The following is a 21096-nucleotide window of genomic DNA, read 5'->3' as shown; positions in this document are numbered from 1 at the left end:
AATTATTGGGATAAAGTTGCTCATAATATTCCCATATTTTAAATATCTGTAGAACTTGTAGTGATTTCACTCACCCCTCTTATTGCTGATGTTGGTAATTTTTATCTTCCCTCTTTTATTCCTGATCAGTTTGGCTAAACATTTATTAATTTTATCAGTCTTTTCAATGAACCAGCTTTTGGTTTTGCTGATTTTCTCAGATTTTTTGTTTCTTATTTCATTGACTTCTACTCTGATCTTTATTATTTTCTTTTTTTTTGCCACTTACTTTGGGTTGAATTTGCTCTTCCTTTTCTAGTTTCTTAAAGTGAAAGCTAAGGTCATTGATTTGAAATCTCTCTTCTAATAAAAGCATTTAGTGCTATAAATTTCCCCTTAAATACTGCTTTAGCATCATCACACATTTTGATATGTGTTATTTTCATTCATTTTGAATACTTTCTGTTACTGTTTGATTTCTTCTTTGACTTAGCTATTTAGAAGTGTGTTATGTAGTTTCTAAATATTTGGGGATTTTCCAAAGTTCTTTCTGTTACTGATTTCCAATTTAATTTCGTTTTGCTCAGAGGACATACCATACTTTGTATGACATTTTTGATTTATTGAGATTTGTTTTATGGCCCAGAATATGATCTATCTTGATAAATGTAATGTTTGCACTTAAGAATGTTTATTCTTAAGATTAAGAATATTAAGAATGTTTTTCTGTTGTTATTGGGTAATGTTTTCTGTAAATGTCAATCAGGTCAACTTTGTTGATAGTGTTATTTGAATTTTCTATATCCTTGCTGACTTTCTACTTATTTTATCAATAATTGAAAGAAGGATATTCAAATCTCCAACTATAATTGTTGATTTGCCTGTTTATTGCTGCAGTTTTATCAGTCTTTACTTTTTGTATTTGAAACTTTGTTATTTTAGGTGTATAAACATTTAGAATTATGTCCTCTTAAATGACTAATCCCTGTATTATCATGAAATAATCTTTATCCCTGGTATTATTCTTTGGTCTGAAATTGACTTTGTGTGATATTAATATGGCCACTCCCAACTAATTTTATACTGGTGGTTTCATATATATGAATATACATACAATGTACATATTATTACAGATGAATACTTTTAAATCAAAATATATATTAAATATATTAAAACTGATACAATTGTACATGTTAAATGGGCAGTTTATTGTGTGCAAATTATACCTCAATAAAATTTATTTTAAAAGCTGATACAGTGATAGTATGTACATTTGAAATATTAATAATTATAGATTTTAGATCTAAATGTCCCAGTATATTTTTCTAAATTAAATTTTTTTCAATAATTTTTATTTATTTATTTTTTTGAGAATTGAGTACAGCACTTAACTGTAATTGGCAGTCTTTCAATGTATGCACACACCTCTTTATAGACTTTATATCATTGTGCTGCAAATAGGTTACCAGCTGCCTAGATATTCAGGCCCTTGGATAGCCAAGGTCACTTCTGGCCAAGAGCAACCTCATTTTTTTGCCCCACTCTGCCATATAATTTTCTGTGTGCCATGAAGTCGGGGTGGGGGAAGGTTAGAAATCTATGATATTGCTGGGAAATAGTATGAATACATGTGGTAGATTTCAAAGATGGTTCCAATTTTTCACCTCCTCCATATTCATGTCTTTACCACATAACTTTGCCGAGTACTCCACTCTGACTCTGGGATAAACTCTGTGATTTGCTTTGGCCAATATGATATCAAAAAATGTGACACAAGCAGAAGCTTGAAAAATGCTTGTGCAATTGATCTTGCCCTCTTGCGTCCTGACACATAGCCATAATACATGTTTGGGCTAGTCTGCTGGAGAAAAAGACAGGTGGAACAGAATCTCAGGATGGATGCAGCTAGCAATGGATCCAACATAAGTTGCTTCTCTTGAAACATGACTTGCTTGCTTTTAAACCCAAAATACTTGCTGAAAGCAAAGTGAAAGGGTGGCTCCTTTGATTTCCTTCCCACGACAGAAACTTTGGAACCCAGGTGATACTCAATCTCAGTTTTCTTATTTCCTTTGAGACACTAAGGGGTGTTTCCCTCTTATCTTCTAATAGATGCATTAAGGAGCAGAAAAACATGTTTTTATGAACCAAAACTTCTCACAGGAGTATCTATTTTCTTAGAAAACAGCACACAAATCTTGTTGTAAATTGCCAATATGTTACAATTTAACTCCATCTTTCTTCAGTGAGAAAAGGAAAAAAATATTACTTACATATGAGTGTCAGGAAGTTTTCAGGCCCATTAAGTGGGATTTAACCCATTCTCCTAAAAAACACTAATACATAGAATTCTAATATAAAAACATACTGCCAAGTGTCCTTCACATATACCTATTTATACCTGCCCCCCCCAACAGGGTAGGAGAGTTCCCATTTTCCTATATCCTGGCCAATATTTACTATTATAAAACTTAAATTTTTTTACCTATTTCTCTGATTACCTGGAAGACTAGGCATTTTAAAAAAACTGTATTGGCCATCTTTATTTCTTTTCCTATTGACTTTTCTTTCTTTTGCATGCTTTTCTATTGTGTGATTTGTTTCCTTTTTTATTATTAATAGTTCTCTTTGATAGTAGTTCCCTCATATACTATGCACTGGCAAAGATCTTCTCAAGTCTGTTGCTTATCTTTTACCCCTGTTAGTAGAACAGGTCATAAAGAAATTTTACATTTTGTAATGATCAAATTCATTAATCTTTTCCTTAATTTATTTTTGCTTTCTGGGTCTTGAAGCCTTCTCAACCTTGAGATTATAAACATTTCCTTCTAGTAAGTAAATAGAAATTAAATGTGTATTTGTTTACTGATGCAATGATACCACCTTATTTAATTACTGCTTCATAATATATCTTGGTATCTAGTTGGCTTGGCCGTTTTTGCCTATTTTTCTTTCATACTAATTTTAGAAGGGCTTACTTCTCACTCATTTATTACTCCAACATCCCAACATTAGGCCTAATTTTTACTAGCTCAACTACTATCACTTTTTCAGTAAGACACACTTAGTACTAAGCAATTAAAATATTCATTATTATCAATGACTAGTACAATACCAATTTTATCATTTGCGACACATAAACTTACCGTTGTTCTTATCTCTATAGATAATCACAAATGTTAGAAATACCTGTGCAATGATGATTTAACCTGTAATTTCCATTCTATGTAGAAATGTGATAGTTGTATATTATTTCAAAGCATTATTTAATATTGTTAACCATTCTTAATTTCTTTTTAAAAACTCAGTTATTTAACACATATATTAAATACTTATTACACATTAAGACCTGTGTCAGGCCCTGGATATAAAATGGTGAAAGGGCTCCCTTAATCAACGCTTGAAATTTTAGGGGTTATCAGGAAGAACAAGGCAGAACTAGATAGCAGTCTGTGAAGAAAGGCGGGAATATGACCATGAGGAGGTGGGCAGGCAGGAACTAGACCCAAATGTTGCCAGTCCACAGGTAGCTCCCTAAGCACTTTAACTTCCTTTATTTCACACCACCAAGTGCAGTTCTTACTTGTGCTACAGTACATTGCTGACCTGTCTCCCTAGTGGGCTGGGGCCAGGAAGAAATGCAATCTCTGGATCCCATGTGGAAAAGACCCCTTGGAGAGCCCTGCCCCAGCGGCCATTATCCCTGCCTGCCCCTTTTTTTCTTTTTCCCTTAATGTGGCAACTGAATTGTGACTCAATTAAATATTCTGCAGATTGTTTTCATAATTATTTTTCACACTCATTTTTTTAAATTGACATACACTATATTAGTTTCAGGTGTACATGATTTGCTATTTATATATATTGCAAAATGATCACCATAGTAAGGATAGTTAACATGTTACTATACATAGTTACAATTTTTTTTTCTTAAAATGAGAACTTTTAAGTTCTACTCTCTTAGCAGATTTCAAATGAGCAATGTGGTATTAACTATAGTTGCCATGCTGTACATTACATCCCCATGACTTATGTATTTTATAAATGGAAGTTTGTACATTTTGACCCCCTTCACCCATTCAAATCCCCCAACCCACCCCATCCCACCCCACCCCACCCCATCCCACCCCACCCCCACTGCTGGTAACCACCATTCAGTTCTCTTTATCTCTGAGTTTGGTTTTGGTTTGTGTGTGTGTATGTGTGTTTTTAAGATTCCACAGAGAAGTGAGATCATTTGTCTTTCTCTGTCTGACTTATATTGTTTAGCACAATGCCCTCAAAATCCATGCATATTTTCACAAATGGCAAGATTTCCTTTTTTTATTGCTGAATTATATATATATGCCATTATTCACCCATCAATGAGCACTTAGGTTGTTTTTATATCTTGGCTATTGTGAACATGGGGGCACATATACCTTTTTGAGTTAGTGTTTTTGTTTCCTTCAGATAAATACCCACAAGTAGAAGTGATGGATCATATGGTAGTTCTACTTTTAATTGAGGAGACTCCATACTGTTTTTCATAGTGGCTGCACCAATTTACATTTCCACCAACAGTGCACAAGGTTCCCTTTTCTCTGCCTCCTCACCAACACTTGTTATTTCCTGTCTTTTTGATAATAGCCATTCTGATAGGTGTGAGGTGATATCTCATTGTGGTCTTGATTTGCATTTCCCTGTTGATTAGTGATGTTGCACTACTTTTCATGTATCTGTTGACCATCTGTATGTCTTCTTTTGAAAAATATTCAGATCTTCTGCTCATTTTTTAATTGGATTTTTTTTTTTTTTACTTTTGAGTTGTGTAAGTTATTTATTTTGGATATTAACCCTTTATCATATATATGATTTGCAAATATTTTCTCCCATTCAGTAGGTTGCCTTTTCATTGTGTTGATGGTATCTTTTGCTGTGCAGAAGCTTTTTAGTTTTATGCAATCCCACTTGTTTATTTTTGCTTTTGTTGCCTTTGCTTTTGGTGTCAGATCCAAAAAAAAAAAAAAATCATTGCTAAGACTGATGTCAAGGAGCTTACTTGCCTACGTTTTCTTCTAGGAGTTTTATTGTTTCAGGTCTTACATTCAAGACTTTAATCCATTTTGAGTTACTGTGTATAGTGTAAGACAGTGGTCCATTTTCATTCTTTTATGTGTGGATGTCCAGTTTTGCCAAAACCATTTATTGAAGAAATTGTCCTTTCCCCTTGGTATATTATTGACTCTTTTGTCATAAATTAATTGACCATATATATGGGTGGGTTTATTTCTGGGCTATTTTGTTTCAATGATGTGTGGTTTTATGCCAATACCATACTGTTTTGATTACTGTAGCTTTGTAATACAGTTTGAAATCAGGGAGCATGATGCCTCCACCATTGTTCTTCTTAAGAGACTGCTTTGGCTTTTTGTGGTCTTTTGTGGTTCCATATAAAATTCAGGTTTGTTCTATTTCCGTGAAAAATCCCATTAGAATTTTAACAGGGATTGCATTAAAGCTGTAGGTAGCTTTGAGTAGCAATTGCTTCCAATCCGTGAGCATGGGATGCCTTTGTATTTATTTTGTATTTATTTTTTATCTTCTTCAGTTTCTTTCACCTCCTTGACTAAAATTTATTTGTAAGTATTTTGTTCTTTTTTAATGCAATTGTAAATGGGATTGTTTTATTTCTCTGATGGTTTATTAGTGTATAGAAACTCAACAGATTTTTGTATATTGATTTTTTTATCTGCAACTTTACCTAATTCATTGGATCTAAGTTTTTTTGGTGGAGTTTTTAGTGTTTAATATATACAGTCATGTCATCTGTGAAGAGTGAGTTTTACTTCTTCCTTTCCAACTTGGACACCTTTTGTTTCATCTAATTGCTATGGCTGGGACTTCCAATATTATGTTGAATAAAAGTGCCGAGAGTGGGCATCCTTGTCTTGTTCCTGACCTTAGAGGAAAAGATTTCACTTTTCATCATTGAGTATGATGTTAGCTGTAGGCTTGTCATATACAGCCTTTATTATGTTGCGGTATGTTCCCTCTATACTCACTTTGTTGAGACTTTTTATCATAAATAGATGTTGAAATTTGTCAAATGATTTTTCTGTATCTAAATTAATGTGATGTATCACGTTGATTGATTAGCAAACATTGAATCAGCCTTACATTCCTGTAATAAATCCCACTTGATCATGGTGTGTAATCCTTTTGATGTATTGTGAATTTGGTTTGCTAATATTTTATTGAGAATTTTTATATCTATGTTCATCAGGGATATTGGCCTGTAAGTTTCTTTACTTGTGGCATCCTGGTATAGTTTTGGTATCAGGGTAATGCTGGCCACCTCAAATGAGTTTGGATGGGTTCCCTCTTCTGTTTTTTTGGAAGAGTTTGGGAAGAATTGGTATTAATTCTTTAAATGTTTGGTAGAATTCACCAGTGAAGCCGTCTGGTCCTGGTCTTTTGTTTGTTGGGAGGTTTTTTATTACTCCTTACTAGTAATCGGTCTGTTAAGATTTTCTATTTCTGCATGATTCAGTCTTGACAGGTTATACGTTTCTAGGAATTTATCCATTTTCTACGTTACAAAGTTGTTAGCATATAATTGTTCATAGTAGTTCCTTATGATGCTTTTCTTTGGTTAATTTCTTGAACTTTATTATCCTCTTCCTGACCCTTCCCACTGGCAACTCTTTTGTTTGTTCTCATATGGGTTTCATCCCTGCTTAAATGTCTTTCTAATAGAGCAACTCCACCTACCCCCCACCTGCTTCTTAAAGAGAAATTTCACCTGGAAATCACTAGAATATTTGTCTTTAACACTGTATTATCCTTAGCCCTGAAAATATGTTATGGTACATAGCTGATGCTTACTAAACATGTTGATATAATGAATATCATTAAATGACTCCATATGAAAAACACCAAATACTACTTTATTACTATCATAAATATTTTATAAATTCCCATTTATAATTTATGGTAAAAAAAAATCAACAAAACACAAGGTACTACATTCATAGCACTTGTTGTATATATCTCTTTAGAACATTATTCAAACTGAGTTAAATATTTGTGGAATCCTTGAAACATTTCAAGAAAACATGACTTGGAATCACTGCTCTAGACCTGTTACTCTCTTAACATAGATCAATATGCAAAAATATTTAGGACTAGTTATCCTAATAGGTTTCAATTCAACATTAATCATGTTAAAAATCACATATACAAAGGAAAGAAAATTGATTACCATATGGAAATTTGCATATATATATTGTCATATGGTTAATTAAGCACCACATTAATCTGTATTTTTCTTAAATTCCCTAAAAGGGTATTTATGATCTCTGAGGTAAATTTTAAAGAAAATTTAAATCTACTGTCACATAACAAAGGCTTTTAATAGTTCACTGTCTAAATAGTCTTTTGTTTCATTAAATTTTACAATGACACTAAAAAGTTCTGCAAATATCACTGTTTTGTTTTTTGGTTCAGCCATACTTTTTTTTTTTCTGTGTTCATGGTCTCTTAATGCTTGATAGCTATCTAGTCCTCTTTCCTAGTACTAACAGAGTACTATTAGGACTCCACTGTCACTACCAGTTCTCAGGAGTTTTCCCAACTTTTTATCCAGCATCCCAATACTTCTCTCCAGGAAACTGCCTTCTGACATAGTGTTTAGAACATGCATGTAATCCCCATCTTTTTCCTCCTTTTCTGTCTCTCAAACTTATTTTTCCTTCTTTCACTACAATTTAATTCAGCCAAACACTTGTCTAGATAGGCAAGAGATATGTTAGGAACAAATGTTTCCTACCTTGTACTCTTTTCTTCATTTTCTGCCTCTTATATTAAAGTCTCAATTCCCCTATTATAAAATTTAACTTGAAGTTTATATAAGAAGCATACAAAAATGGTATAAAAGTAAACAATTTTCCAGGTAAATGCACACCAAAAGAAATCCAAGGGAATAATATAAGAAGCTAAAATTCATGGCAAAACATATTTAATGTATAAACAAACAGGATTACTTTTTTCTTAACTGTAGAAATGTAAGAACTACCAGGACGAATTATAATCTGTATGGCAGACTGTTTGTTACATAAATGGCTCCCAGTGAATCATACCACCTGCTATCTGTATCCTTGTGTACTCCACTCTCTCACACTGACTCTAGACTTGCTTTGTTCAACGAAAGATGAGCAAATATGATGCAAGTGCAGGCTTGATAAACTCTTGTACATTAGGGCTTGCCCTCTTGTAATGTTTTTTCTGTCATGGGAAGAAACACGGTCTAGTTTACTGGAGGAGGAAAGGCCATGCAGAACAGAGACAGTCAAGTCAATGAACCATGAAAAATTATAAAACATCCTGTTTTAAACCACTGAGTTTTGGAGTGGTTTGTTATATAGCAATGGATAAGAGTTACACTTCGTAGAACCTTATCATCTCTCTTTATTTATGTCTGTGGAAGACCAAATGGATAAAAGTTAAATAAAGCTATACTTAATATGAAAAAACACTTAAGGTCTCTCAGCAAACTTTAACAGTACTAGACCTGCTGTACCTGTTATATTTCTCCCTCTACCCCAGCTATTCAGTCCATTTAAAAAGTATTTACAAGAATCAACACTTTAACTATTATCCTATACATTCTATAGGTAAAGAAGTAGAAACTGTATCAGTGAACAAAAAATACACGATAAATATTTTTATTTTTAAACATGAATTGTACATCTTTCATATAAAAGATGAGATTCTAGCCTGTTTTTAAAAAATTAATTATACTTGCTGATACTATCTTTACATTTTTTACAGAAGCTAATTTTCTCTAAATTTGCAGCTTCATTCCATAGCTTTTATAGACTCATAATCTCAAATATATTTCCAATATCCTTTAAAAAATAAATTCATACAAGATAATTTTAACACAATAAAACTTAACAGATTACAGCACAACTGCCCAGCCTTCCAGCTACCACTGAATACTTTTCCAGTACAGAGAAGCCAACATGTTGGAGTAATTAATTCTCTGTATTTACCTTTATTAAAAAGAGGTTTTTGGTAGTGAGAACAAATAATCTCTCATTTGTTGCTTGAAAGCCTAAAATAGGATCACTGGTTTCTAGGCTTGCTACCTGCTGCTTAGCAACCTGCCCTACTTGCCTGCCTTCCTTCCTATTGTAAAGTACAGTGGACATGGGAGTGGGCTGACGATAGATGAAAACTCGTCGAAGGCACTCGCAAAGGGCTGCATAAGAGTAATTTGGAGCACAGGCAAAAAATTTTTTGTCTCTCTTTGATGCTTGGACGTAGCCTGCCAAGAAATATGAGACAAAAAAAAAGAAAAACTATATTATTAAACAGAAGGGGAAAAACAGTGATTTAACATTTAATAGTTCATAAATTTTATTACAAATTGAAAGGGTTAAATAAAAATATATATCATAGATACTCAACAATGGTTAAATTCTGAACCATTAATAACTAGCCACAATCAATCTCTCCCAAATGGTGCAAAAATAAAGCATTAATTCCTAAGGAACAAAATAGTGTTTCATCCCTTCAAAAAAAAGCACAATATAGTTCCTATATAATTTCCATGAATAATTAAAACACTAAAAATCTAACACACTAAAAACATGCCAAAATATCTTTAAATAATAATTGAGTACATCAATCACAGATGTGGCATTACAGCATCTTTTCTTTTTTCTTATCAAATAAATGGGAAAATGTTTATAGGATGTATTATAAAGTTGTTTTAGGAGTGTGTGCATAATGCAGACCCCATCCCCGAAGGTACTAATATGCACAATGCATTCCCATTATTTCTATAATGTCAGTGGTATTCTTATACACCAATACCAACACTGTAACAGGATTTGTACTTCACCTCTCAGAAGTAGAGCCTTGAGACCACTACAAACTCAAAGAAAATTCAAGTATCTATTTTTAAAAATTCCATTAGGCTATCCCTTGAAAACTAATTAAACTTTGAAAAAATAATCTTTTTAAAAATTATCTTTATAGTTTAAAAGAGCATTTATGTTCTGAAATAAAAATTAGAATTTTCAGATTGGGACATGATTACTGAACATTATAACATGTGAGAGAGGAAATATAACACTAATGTAAATTGAGACCTCATCAAATAATGAATGAGCAAAGGAACCACTGAGCACAAGCAGATCAATGCTGGTTTTTTAATATTAAGCAGGCCTTGAGGAGGAAAAAATAGAGAGGACATAGACACCTATTTGAGAGCCTAGATTTAGCTCTCCAGGCTAATCTTGACAAAATAATGTACATAACATCTCAAGACTACACATCTAATGTAATGCTGATTTAACTTAAACTCAAGCATAATAGAATTCCATTATACTAGGGGATTTAGGGATACAAAAGGAATATCTGAAAATTAAGATAAAGCTTTCCTCTTACTGAAAAAAATAGAATAAAAAATCAGGAATTTTAGTAGAAAGGCTAGAAATTATGTGGCTAAATTATTCAATCAGACTTTATTTCAGGTCATAAAAATCCATTTGGAGTCTGAATTAACCAGTTTAACAGCCCATATTACTAACTATAAGGGATAATTGAAAAAATCTCCTCTACAGTTAGGGCTGTACATATACAGCAATCACAATGCATAATTTTACTTCCTGCTGGCAGTTTAAAATAACCTTTCAATAAAGCAATAGCTGTGGTCAATTCATATAAAAAATTTCTCCCACACAATACTAATGTATTTTATCATTAAATCAATTATTGCATAAGTCTACAATCATGTAGCTCAAAATGTTTCAAGCTCTAGTTTTAAAACCAGTATTTTCCCTTTTATCCTACAGAATAAATTTCATTTCTGCTTATCATCATCTTCCCTAAGTATTTTCATTATAATGGCTGTTTTTCACTTAAGTTCCATGTCTCATAATGTGCTTTACCTTAGAGCAATTCCATGATTACCGAAGACTACTCTGAAGAAACCTGAATACAAGTTCTATGTAGGGTACTGTCAAGCCCCTTGTTCATATTCTGATATTGTATAGCTTAGTTGGAATAAGCAAATAACTGATTAGAATGATTCATGCAGTTAGATAACCACTTTGATTTCTATTCTGTGCTGATCTTCTGCACAGCATAAAAACAAATTAGTCCTACTGTTCCAAAAGTACTAACATTCATCAACTATGTACAAGCAACCAAATTATAGCACAAATCAATCCAAGCATAATTAGGACAGCTCAAATTTAAACAAACCCAAAAACTTAAAAAAAAAAGAATGACTGTAGTTTTCAATGTAAAGGAAAAAGTTGTCAAAGAGCTTGCTTATACCTAAAGCATTGAAAGTTGCGATATGCTCCCACATATCGTCTTGGTTGCTGGAGTGTGGTTGCCAGAGAAGTGCATCAACATCATGGCGCAAACAGAAGCAGGGCATTTCTTTAGGATCCACTATGACAGAGAAAAGGTACTGGTTGCTTCCAAGATTCACCTAAAATAAAAAGTGACAAAAAATCATTTACTCAACAACAAATTAATAATAATACGGATGACAGCTGACACACAGAACTACATGTCAACAACTGTTCTAAACTTTCTATATGCCTAAAACTGATTAACAACTCTTCATAATGCTACTGGGAGAAACGTGCTATTGTTAGGTCTATCTTAAAGCTGAGGGAAGTGAGGCACAAAGGATTTAAGTAACTTGCCCATGGTCAGGCTGGTTATAAGTTGTGGAGCTGAGATTTGAATCTGGAGTCCATGTTCTTAACCACTACACTATAGTATTTGTCAACTGTTAGTAACTCATTTACAACATGCTATAAAGCACCAATTTTATAGGCAGAATATTTTTTAAACCACAGAATACAAATGTGAAGTTTACAAATGCTAATTTGTAATAATAACTATGAAGAACGATAGCTACTATGATTTATGAGCACAATCTATGTGCCAGACATGTTATAAATATTAACATCAATAACCCACAAGGCTCTTATTATCTTCATAGATGAAAGAATATACTTGAGAGAGCCTGAGTAACTTATTCTGGGCTACACAGAAAAATCACAATGATAGGATTCAAACGCAGATCTGTTTACAAATTATTGACTTTGTACTGTCTATTTACAATAAAATGTCAAGAATGTTCATTATGTTAATAATTTTATTGCAATATTGATGGCTAAAGGAACTCATTTTACTACAGACATTAGGTTGAGGCTCATAACTGGATTCCATCTATAGCAATACTTTTTTTTTAATGGAAAGAGGCTGCAGTGATATTCTTCATTACAAATGCTGTTTATCAGAGTTAAAAATGCCTAAATACCAAAAAAAGTCATATCAAATATAGAAAACATAAAATATGCATAGTACTTAATAAACACTGAATTGCTTCCATGAGTTTTAGAGCAGACTGGAGAATAAAATGTTGGGTTGAAATTAAAGGTGGAGACCTGACCTATGTTCAATAGGGAAAGCTGTGAAGTGGCTCTCCAACACAGGCCACAGGAGAATCCAGAGACAGAGCAACCTAATTTGTGTTGCTGCAACAATGCCAAGGGATAGGGCTTTTGGGTGGGGCCAGTGCTTGTTCTCTGCAGAAGGGGAACAGGCTAGCACACAGTGTTCACGGACTATTTCTTCTCTCCCTTTGCTCCTGATAATCAGTGGCTAAGTGAGGTTTATTTTCAAAATCACTGCCAACTAACTGGCCTTTTATATTACATTTTACAGTAAGTTTTATTGTCAAATTCAGTTTTTTCTGTAGTTTCAACTGTATTCTCATTACTTTGTTTTATACTTTCCATTAATGCATGTTTCAGCAAATAGTTTGTGGATCTGCCCCCCAGAAAGTGAACAAATTATTCCTCAAATAAGATTTGGATGCTTTAAATATACTCAAAACTAATTATCTGGAAGTTTTAAAAACAAATTATAATAAACTAGTCTGATGGAACTAACTGCAAATATAATTTACTGTGAGATAAAACACTCCCTTTAAATGAGATTAATTTTTTCTTTATGTAGTAAGAGACTGTGTGATATTCATTTAATAAATTCTAGCCTTCCTATTCTTCATTTTAAAATCAAGTATTCCATACAGCTAAATAAAAAAGATCACACCACTTAAGATGTATGATACTTATTAGGTTGGTCAGCGGCCATGTTAGGAAAATAAACTTATAATTCCATTCAAAGGTTGCAAGCTAAGAGTAGACAAAGGAACTGCAGATAAACACTGCTTTTAAGATAACACCTAAAAAGTGGTTTCATCTTTCTCATGGTAGTTACTGAAACCTCTTGATAATTCTTTATACCTTTTACTACTTTTTCTTGCCTCACTGCACTAGCTAGGAGCTCCAGCATGAGGCTGACTAGGAGTAATGAGGGCAAACACCCTTGCCTGTTACCAATCTTAGGGGAAAGCATTCTAGCTTTTTTACCATGAAATACGATGTTAACACTCGGTTTTTTGAGGAGGCAGTTACCTTCAACTCCTAGTTTGCTAAGCATTTTTATCATAAACAGATACTAAGTTTTGTCAATTCTTTTTCTGCATCTACTAGAATGGTCAAATATTTTTCTTCTTTAGTCTGATGATACACTGAATTATGTTGATTGATACTTGAATGTTGATGAGTCAGCCTTGAATTCCCTGGGTAAACACTACTTGGTCATGATATATTATCCTTTTTACTTACTGCTGGATTTCATTTACTAATATTTTACTGAGGACTTTTGTATCTATATTCATGAGGGATACTGGTGTGGTTTTTAATTTTTTTCCTGTTTTCTTTTCTTGTCATGTCTTTGCTATCAGGGTAATGCTGGCCTCATAAAACAAGTTGGGAGGTGTTCCTTCCTCTTCTATTTTCTGGAAGTATGTATAGAATTGGTATTGTTTGTTCATTTGGTAGAACACACCAGTGAAACAACCTAGGTCTGGAGATTTGTCAGAAGGTTCCTAACAATAAATTCAGTCTCTTTAACAGATATAAGACTATTAAGGATATCTATTTGTTCTTCAGTGAACTGTGGTAATGCTTGTCTTTCAAGGAATTAGCTTCACTTAAATTGTCAAATATATGAATATAGAGTTGTTTATCACATCCCATTATTACACTTTAGTGTCTTTTGGACTTGTACTGACATGTCCATTTTTATTTCTGATATGGTAATTTGTGTTGTCTTTTTCCTTGGTTACTCTGGCTAGAGACTTATCAATTTTGATCTTTTCATTGGTTTTATTATTTTCAGTTTTCAGTTTCACTGATTTCTGCTCTTTGTAAGTTTCCTTCCTCCTACTTGCTTTAGACTTGGTTTGCTCTTCTTTTCCTGGTTTAAGACGGAAGCTTAAATTATAAAATTGAGACATTTTTTCTACTGTAATATAACATGTAATGCTATAAATTTCCTTCTAAGCACTGCTTTAGCTGCATCCCATATGTGCTGTGTTTGTTTCATTTTCATTCCATTCAAAATATTTCCTATTTCCTTTGTGAGTTCCACTATGACTCACAGGTTATTCAGAAATGTATTTAATTTCCAAATACTTGTGGATTTTCCAGATTTTTCTGTTATTAATTTCTAATTTAATTCTGTTATGGTCAGACAACATTCTGTTCATGATTCTTATTCTTTTAAATTTGTTGACATTTATTTTATGGCCCAGAATATGGTCTATTTTGGCAAATGTTCCATGTCCCTTCTGGGATTCCAACTAGATGTATGGTAGACCATCTGATATTGCCCCACAGCTCTTGGATGCTCTGTTTTTTTGTTTGTTTGTTTTTAATCCCACCCCATTTCCACCCTCTTAGGTTAGTAAAAATTAGCAGAACTGAAATCAATCTTCAAGGTTACTGATTTTTTTTCCCCTCAGATGTATTGAGTATACTGATGAGTTTGTTGAACGCATTCTTCTCTTGTTGCTGTGGGTTTTTTTTAAAACTTCTAGCATTTTTAATTGACTCTTCTAGTTTCTCTCTGCTAAAATTCTGTATTAATTTATTCATCTTTTCTACTAGAGGCTTTAACAAATTAACCACAGTTATTTAAAATCCTTTGTCTGGTAGTTCCAAAATAGAGGTCATCTCTGAGTCTGGTTTGTTTCCCTTGTTTCTTGACAGCAGGATGTTTTTTTACTTCTTTTTGTGTGTCTTGTAACCTCTGACTGAATACTGGATGTAAAAAACAGTAGAGACTGAGGTAAGCAGTATTTATGCCTGGTAATGGACACATTTCTTCTGCTAGGCCATTCGGGTGGGTGGTCATGACAGAATACTGGATGTAAAAAACAGTTGAGACCGAGGTAAGCAGTATTTATGCCTGGTAATGGACACATTTCTTCTGCTAGGCCATTCGTGTGGGTGGTCATGACAGAATACTGGAGGTAAAAAACAGTAGAGACTGAGGTAAGCAGTATTTATGCCTGGTAATGGACACATTTCTTCTGCTAGGCCATTCGTGTGGGTGGTCATGACAGAGGGAGGTTGAGAAAGGGTTAAGAAAGGGCTGATCTGAGCTTGAATTCTGTTGTTGCTATGGTTACCTTCAGTGCATCACCAACTTCAAATTCCTTCAGTGCATCACCAACTTCAAATTCCTTCAGTGTTACTTTGCACTCTGGTGGGGACTGAGATGCTGGATGATCTTCCCCAACTGTACTGTTCCACCCCTAACTTTAGGCCTTCACCATACATCCGCATTTCAGAGAGTCTCTCTATGCTCTTACTCCTTCCCTAGTGGTAGATTATTATTGCCTGTTACTTGGTGCTTCTCAGCCTGATGATGGTGGATGGAAGGATATAGGCAGAGGGTTCTCTTGGTTCAGCCTCAGTATTGGGCCTTGTGTCCTTGGGTTTCAGGGTTTGGGCCTTTTTAGTGATACTGCCTCATCTCCAATGGTAGGAGAATTCTAATAACCTACCCTTGATTTCCTGCCCCTGCCTCAGGCATAGTGGTGGTGTTTTAAAATTATTTTTATTTCCCCCCGGCTGCAGTGGGTCTTCTTCTGAGCCCTTAGGATAAGATCTGATGCTCTTCCCTCAGCAGCTTAAGGCTTTTGCTACTTAAGGAAAATAAACCAGGCAGGACTTCATGCTTCTTTCACAGCAGAAGATACTTCCCTCCTCCAACCCTGCATCACCAAGGTGGCTTTCCTCCTGTCTCCTCCCCTGCTCCCAGTCTTTCGTATCAGGCCCTGGTCAAGGTCCATAAAGAGGATCTGTAAATCCCATGGGTTCTATACTTTCTTGTTAGCCCCCACTAGGCCTTTAGCAGTTTGTTGAATTTTTCTTACCCACTTATATGGCAATCCTTTCTTCTTCCCATGTTCAGATGAACCAGCTCTCCTATCAAATCTCTCCTTGGTGGTACCTGTTTTTCCTTGGATTTCAAGCTAGTTGATTGCCCTGTAACCTCAGATCTCTGAAAAATTTTTTAAAGTAATGATTCTACAGATTATCCAGGCTTCTCTTGTTGTTACATTGGGAGTGACACTCTTTCCAGCTTTCTAGATCCTAGACTGAACTAGAAGTCCCCTGCTCACTGTTTACAAACTTGCCTAAAAAGCAAGCCACTTATAATGAGCAGACTGGTGACAGTTCAGTATCCACAAGAGCTTCCATATACCCAAGTAGGCAAACCGTAGGATCCCACACCCTGGCTTCTACTAACAGAATCAAGGGTAGATGACTAACTTAAAAGCAAACATCTTTTATCCATTGATTTATGAAATGGTTAGATTGAAGTATTTTCTTGAACAGGTGCTTCCCATAGGGGATGGTGGCTGGCTAAAAACAGTAAATCCTCTTCTTTGGAAGTCTAAATGCCAAAGATGAACAATAAACATACAGCCAATAAGAAAGAGAGGCAAAAGACATACCCAGAGAGACTATAGTAAGCAGAAATCATGAGGTAGGAAGTGAATAACAGAGGTATGAGCAGCAGAAGCAAATAAAGAAGATGGTGATGTGATGATAATGGCACAACACTACAGTAGAGAGCAAGGGACACTTGATTCTCAAGAGACAAGTAGATTACCTTGTCATCAGAACTATGTGCTATTTTCTAAACAATGTTTCCCTTCTCTTTTAGGTCTAACTTGCAAATGCATTTGTTTACAGAATGACCTTCTATTTCTCTATGAGATCTAAAGAGATTGTTTCCACTATTCATTATAGTCTCCACATATGTTCACACTAAATATCTATGACTTGAGGTAACGAGAGGTCTTCTCTGCTCTTTGCAACCTTTAAAAGTCCAGACTAAAGGATTTTGTCCAAAAGAGAAGAAAATCAGAATTAAGATTACAAACTGAAGCAAACTAGTTTTGCTAATAAGTTAATTAAGTGAATGAAAATAAAGTGCAAAAGTTAAAAAGTACAATTCAAATTAAGTGCACTTTTTGTATGATGCTATAGAAACAAAAAAAATCAATATAAGAAAATGTTTGAAGAACAACAAAGACATATCATCATTAATTTGAAGCAGACAAAACAGGGAAATAGATGTTATTCATTATCTGGCATGGGCAATTACCTGTAAGAATCAAGAACAAGATGGTCAATTCAAAGTCTTAAAATAGAAAAATCTGCAACCTAGAATACTCTACCCAGCAACATTATCATTTAGAATAAGAGAGATAAAGAATTTCTCAGTCAAGCAAAAACCAAAAGACTAGAGCAATACTAAACCTATCCTAAAAGAAATAGTGAAAGGTCTTCTCTAAATAGAAAGGAAGCAAGAAGATATAGGAAAGAGAAGCTCACAATTGGAAAGTAAATCACTTAAATACGCCAGTATACAGATCAAAAAGAAAAAAAAAAAGCTATTTGTGAAAGTGATGATAAACAGAAGGGACAGCAAAAGGATAAACATAAAGATGTAAAAGAGGACATCAAAATCATAAAATGTGGGGGAGGAGAGTAAGAAAATGTAGATTTTTTTTTTTTTTTTAGTGTTTGAGCCTATATGACTATCAGTCTAAAGCAAGCAGCTATTGGAAGGGGTTAACATACATATTTGAAAAACAGGGTAATCACAAATCAAAAATACAACAGATTCACAGAAACCAAAAAAAGGACACAAGCATAAAATAAAAGGAAATCATCAAACTACAAAAAGAACAACAAAAGCAAAAAGAAACAAAGAAGAAACATAGAATCAACTGGAAAACAAAGTTTAAAATGGCAATAAATACAGTTATCAATAATTATCTTAAATGTCAATGGACTGAATGCTCCAATCTAAAGACACAGTATGGCAGACTGGATAAAAAAAACAAGAGCCTACATTATGCTGCATACAAAAGATCCACTTTAGGGCAAAGGACACACATAGATTGAAAGTGAGGGGATGGAAAAAGATATTTCACGCAAACGGAAATGACAGGAAAGCAGGGGTTGCAATACTCATATCAGACAAAACAGACTTTAAAACAAAGGCCATAAAGACAAAGAAGGACACTATATAATGATAAAAGGATCAATACAAGAAGAGGATTTTACACTCTTTACACTTGTCAACATATATGCACCTAATATAGAAGCACCCAAGCGCATAAAACAAAAACTAACAGACATAAAGGGAGAAACTGATGGGAATACGATGATAGTAGGAGACCTTAACACCCCACTCACATCAATGGACAGATCTTCTAGATAGAAAATCAAGGCAACAGATCCTAAATGATACAACAGAACAGTTAGAGTTAATTGATATTTTCAGGATTACATCCAAAAAACACAGAATACACATTCTTTTCAAGTAGACATGGAACATTCTCTAGGATTGACCACATAACAGAGCACAAAACAAAATTTGGTATAAAAGTTATTTCAAGCATCTTTGACAATGGCATGAATCTAGAAATCAACCACAGAAAAAGAAATGAGAAAAAAAAGATTACATGGAGACCAAACAACATACTACTAAAAAAACAATGGGTCAATGAGGAAATCAAAAAGGAAATTAAAAAATATCGCGACAAATGACAATGAAAACAACCATACAAAATCTATGGGATGCAGCAAAAGCAGTTCTTAGAGCAGTTCATAGCAATACAGGCCTTTCTCAAAATACAAAGAAAATCTCAAATAAACAACCGAACCCACCACCTAAAAGAAAAAGAACAAACAAAACCTAAAGTCAGCAGAAGGAAAGAAATAATAAAGATCAGAGAGGAAATAAATAAGAGATTAAAAAACAACAGAAAAACATCAATAAAACCAAGAGGTGGTTCTTTGAAAGGGTAAACAAAATAAGAAATGAAAAAGGAGAAATCTCAACTGATGCCGCAGAAATACAAAAAAACCATAAAAGAATTCTGTGAACAATTATATGCCAACAAATTCAACAACCTAGAAGAAATGGACAACTTTCTAGAAACATACAGCCCACCAAAACTGAATCAGGAAGAAACAGACAATTTGAACAGACGAATCATTAGAAGTGAAACAGAATCTGTAATTTAAAAAAATTCCCTACAAACAAAAGTCTAGGACCAGATGGCTTCACAGGTGAACTCTACCAAACATACAAAGAAGAACTTTTACCCATCCTTCTCAAACTATTCCAAAAGATTGAAGAGGAGGGAACACTCCCAAAGACATTCTATGAAGCCACCATCACTCTGATACCAAAAGCAAAGACACCACCAAAAAAGAAAATTACAGGCCAATTTCTTTGATGAATATAGATGCAGAAATTCTCAACAAAATACTAGCAAACCAAATCCAACAACACATAAAAAAGATCATACACCATAACCAAGTGGGACTCATCCCAAGTTCACAAGGATGTTCAACATATGTAAATCAATCAACGTGATATATACCACATGGACAAAAGAAAAGATAAAAACCACATGATCATCTCAATAGATGTAGGAAAAGCATTTGACAAAATTCAACATCGATTCATGATAAAGACTCTTACCAAAGTGGGTATAGAGGGAATATATCTCAACATAATAAAAATTATTTATGACAAACCCACAGTCAAAATAATACCCAAAAGTGAAAGCTGAAAGCATTCTGTGAAAATATGGAAGACAAGGATGCCCACTCTCACCATTTGTATTCTACATAGTATTGGAAGTTCTAGCCACAGCAGTCAGACAAGAAAAATAAAAGGTATCCAAATTGGAAGAGGTAAAATTGTCACCATATGTAGATGACATGATACTATATATAGAAAACCCTAAAGACTCTACACAAAAAATTACTAGAACTGATAAATGAATTCAGCAAGGTAGCAGGATACAAGATGAACATACACAAATCGGTTGCATTTCTTTACACCAACAATGAAATATCAGAAAGGGAAAATAAAAGAAAAAAATACCTTTTAAAATAGCAACACCAAAATAAAAAACTTAGGAATAAACCTCACCAAGGAGGTGAAAGACTTATATGCTGAGAACTATAAAACATTAACAAAGGAAACTGAAGATTATTCAAAGAAATGGAAAGATACCCCATGCTCTTGGATTGGAAGAATTAATATTGTTAAAATGGCCATACTACCCAAAGCAATCTACAGATTTAATGCAATCCCTATCAAATTATCTATGACATTTTTCACACAACTAGAACAAATAATCCTAAAATTTATATGGAACCATAAAATACCCAGAATTGCCAAAGCAATCCTGAGGAAAAAGAACAAAGCAGGAGGCATAACCCTCCCAGACTTCAGACAATACTACAAAGCTACAGTAATCAAAACAGTGTGGTATTGGCACAAAAAACAGACCTATGAATCAATGGAACAGAATAGAGCCCAGAAATAAACCCACATACCTATGGTCAATTAATCTTCAACAAAGGAGGCAAGAATATAAAATGGGAAGAAGTCTCTTCAGCAAGTGGTGCTGGGAAAGTTCGACAGTTGCATGTAAATCAATGAAGTTGTAACACACCCTTACACCATGCACAAAAGTAAACTCAAAATGGCTTAAAGACTTAAATATAAGACAAGGCACCATAAAACTCCTAGAAGAGATCAGGGGCAAAACATTCTCTGACATAAATCGTACCAATGTTTTCTTAGGTCAGACTCCCAAGGCAATAGAAATAAGAACAAAAATAAACAAATGGGACCTAA

At 34.0% G+C, this 21096-nt stretch overlaps 1 protein-coding gene across 2 annotated transcripts in view; it reads right to left on the bottom strand.

Moving 5' to 3' along the window:
- Positions 1-6891: 6891 nt before the first annotated feature.
- Positions 6892-21096, bottom strand: part of NUDCD1 (NudC domain containing 1) — a 91793-nt gene continuing 77588 nt past the window's right edge. Inside the window, exons 8-9 of one of the 2 annotated variants that reach the window (XM_036830895.1) lie at positions 11311-11470; positions 6892-9289 (exon numbers count right to left, since the gene is read on the bottom strand). In XM_036830895.1, coding sequence (XP_036686790.1) covers positions 8997-9289; positions 11311-11470 — 453 coding nt within the window. In that variant the 3' untranslated portion in view covers positions 6892-8996. The remainder of the gene's footprint in view (positions 9290-11310; positions 11471-21096) is intronic. The other variant, XM_036830894.1, reaches the window with a different exon arrangement.

Source organism: Balaenoptera musculus, chromosome 17, assembly GCF_009873245.2.
Source record: "Balaenoptera musculus isolate JJ_BM4_2016_0621 chromosome 17, mBalMus1.pri.v3, whole genome shotgun sequence".
Classification (NCBI taxonomy): domain Eukaryota; kingdom Metazoa; phylum Chordata; class Mammalia; order Artiodactyla; family Balaenopteridae; genus Balaenoptera; species Balaenoptera musculus.
Note: the sequence above shows the minus strand (reverse complement) of the source record. Positions and strands in the feature narration are given on the sequence as shown.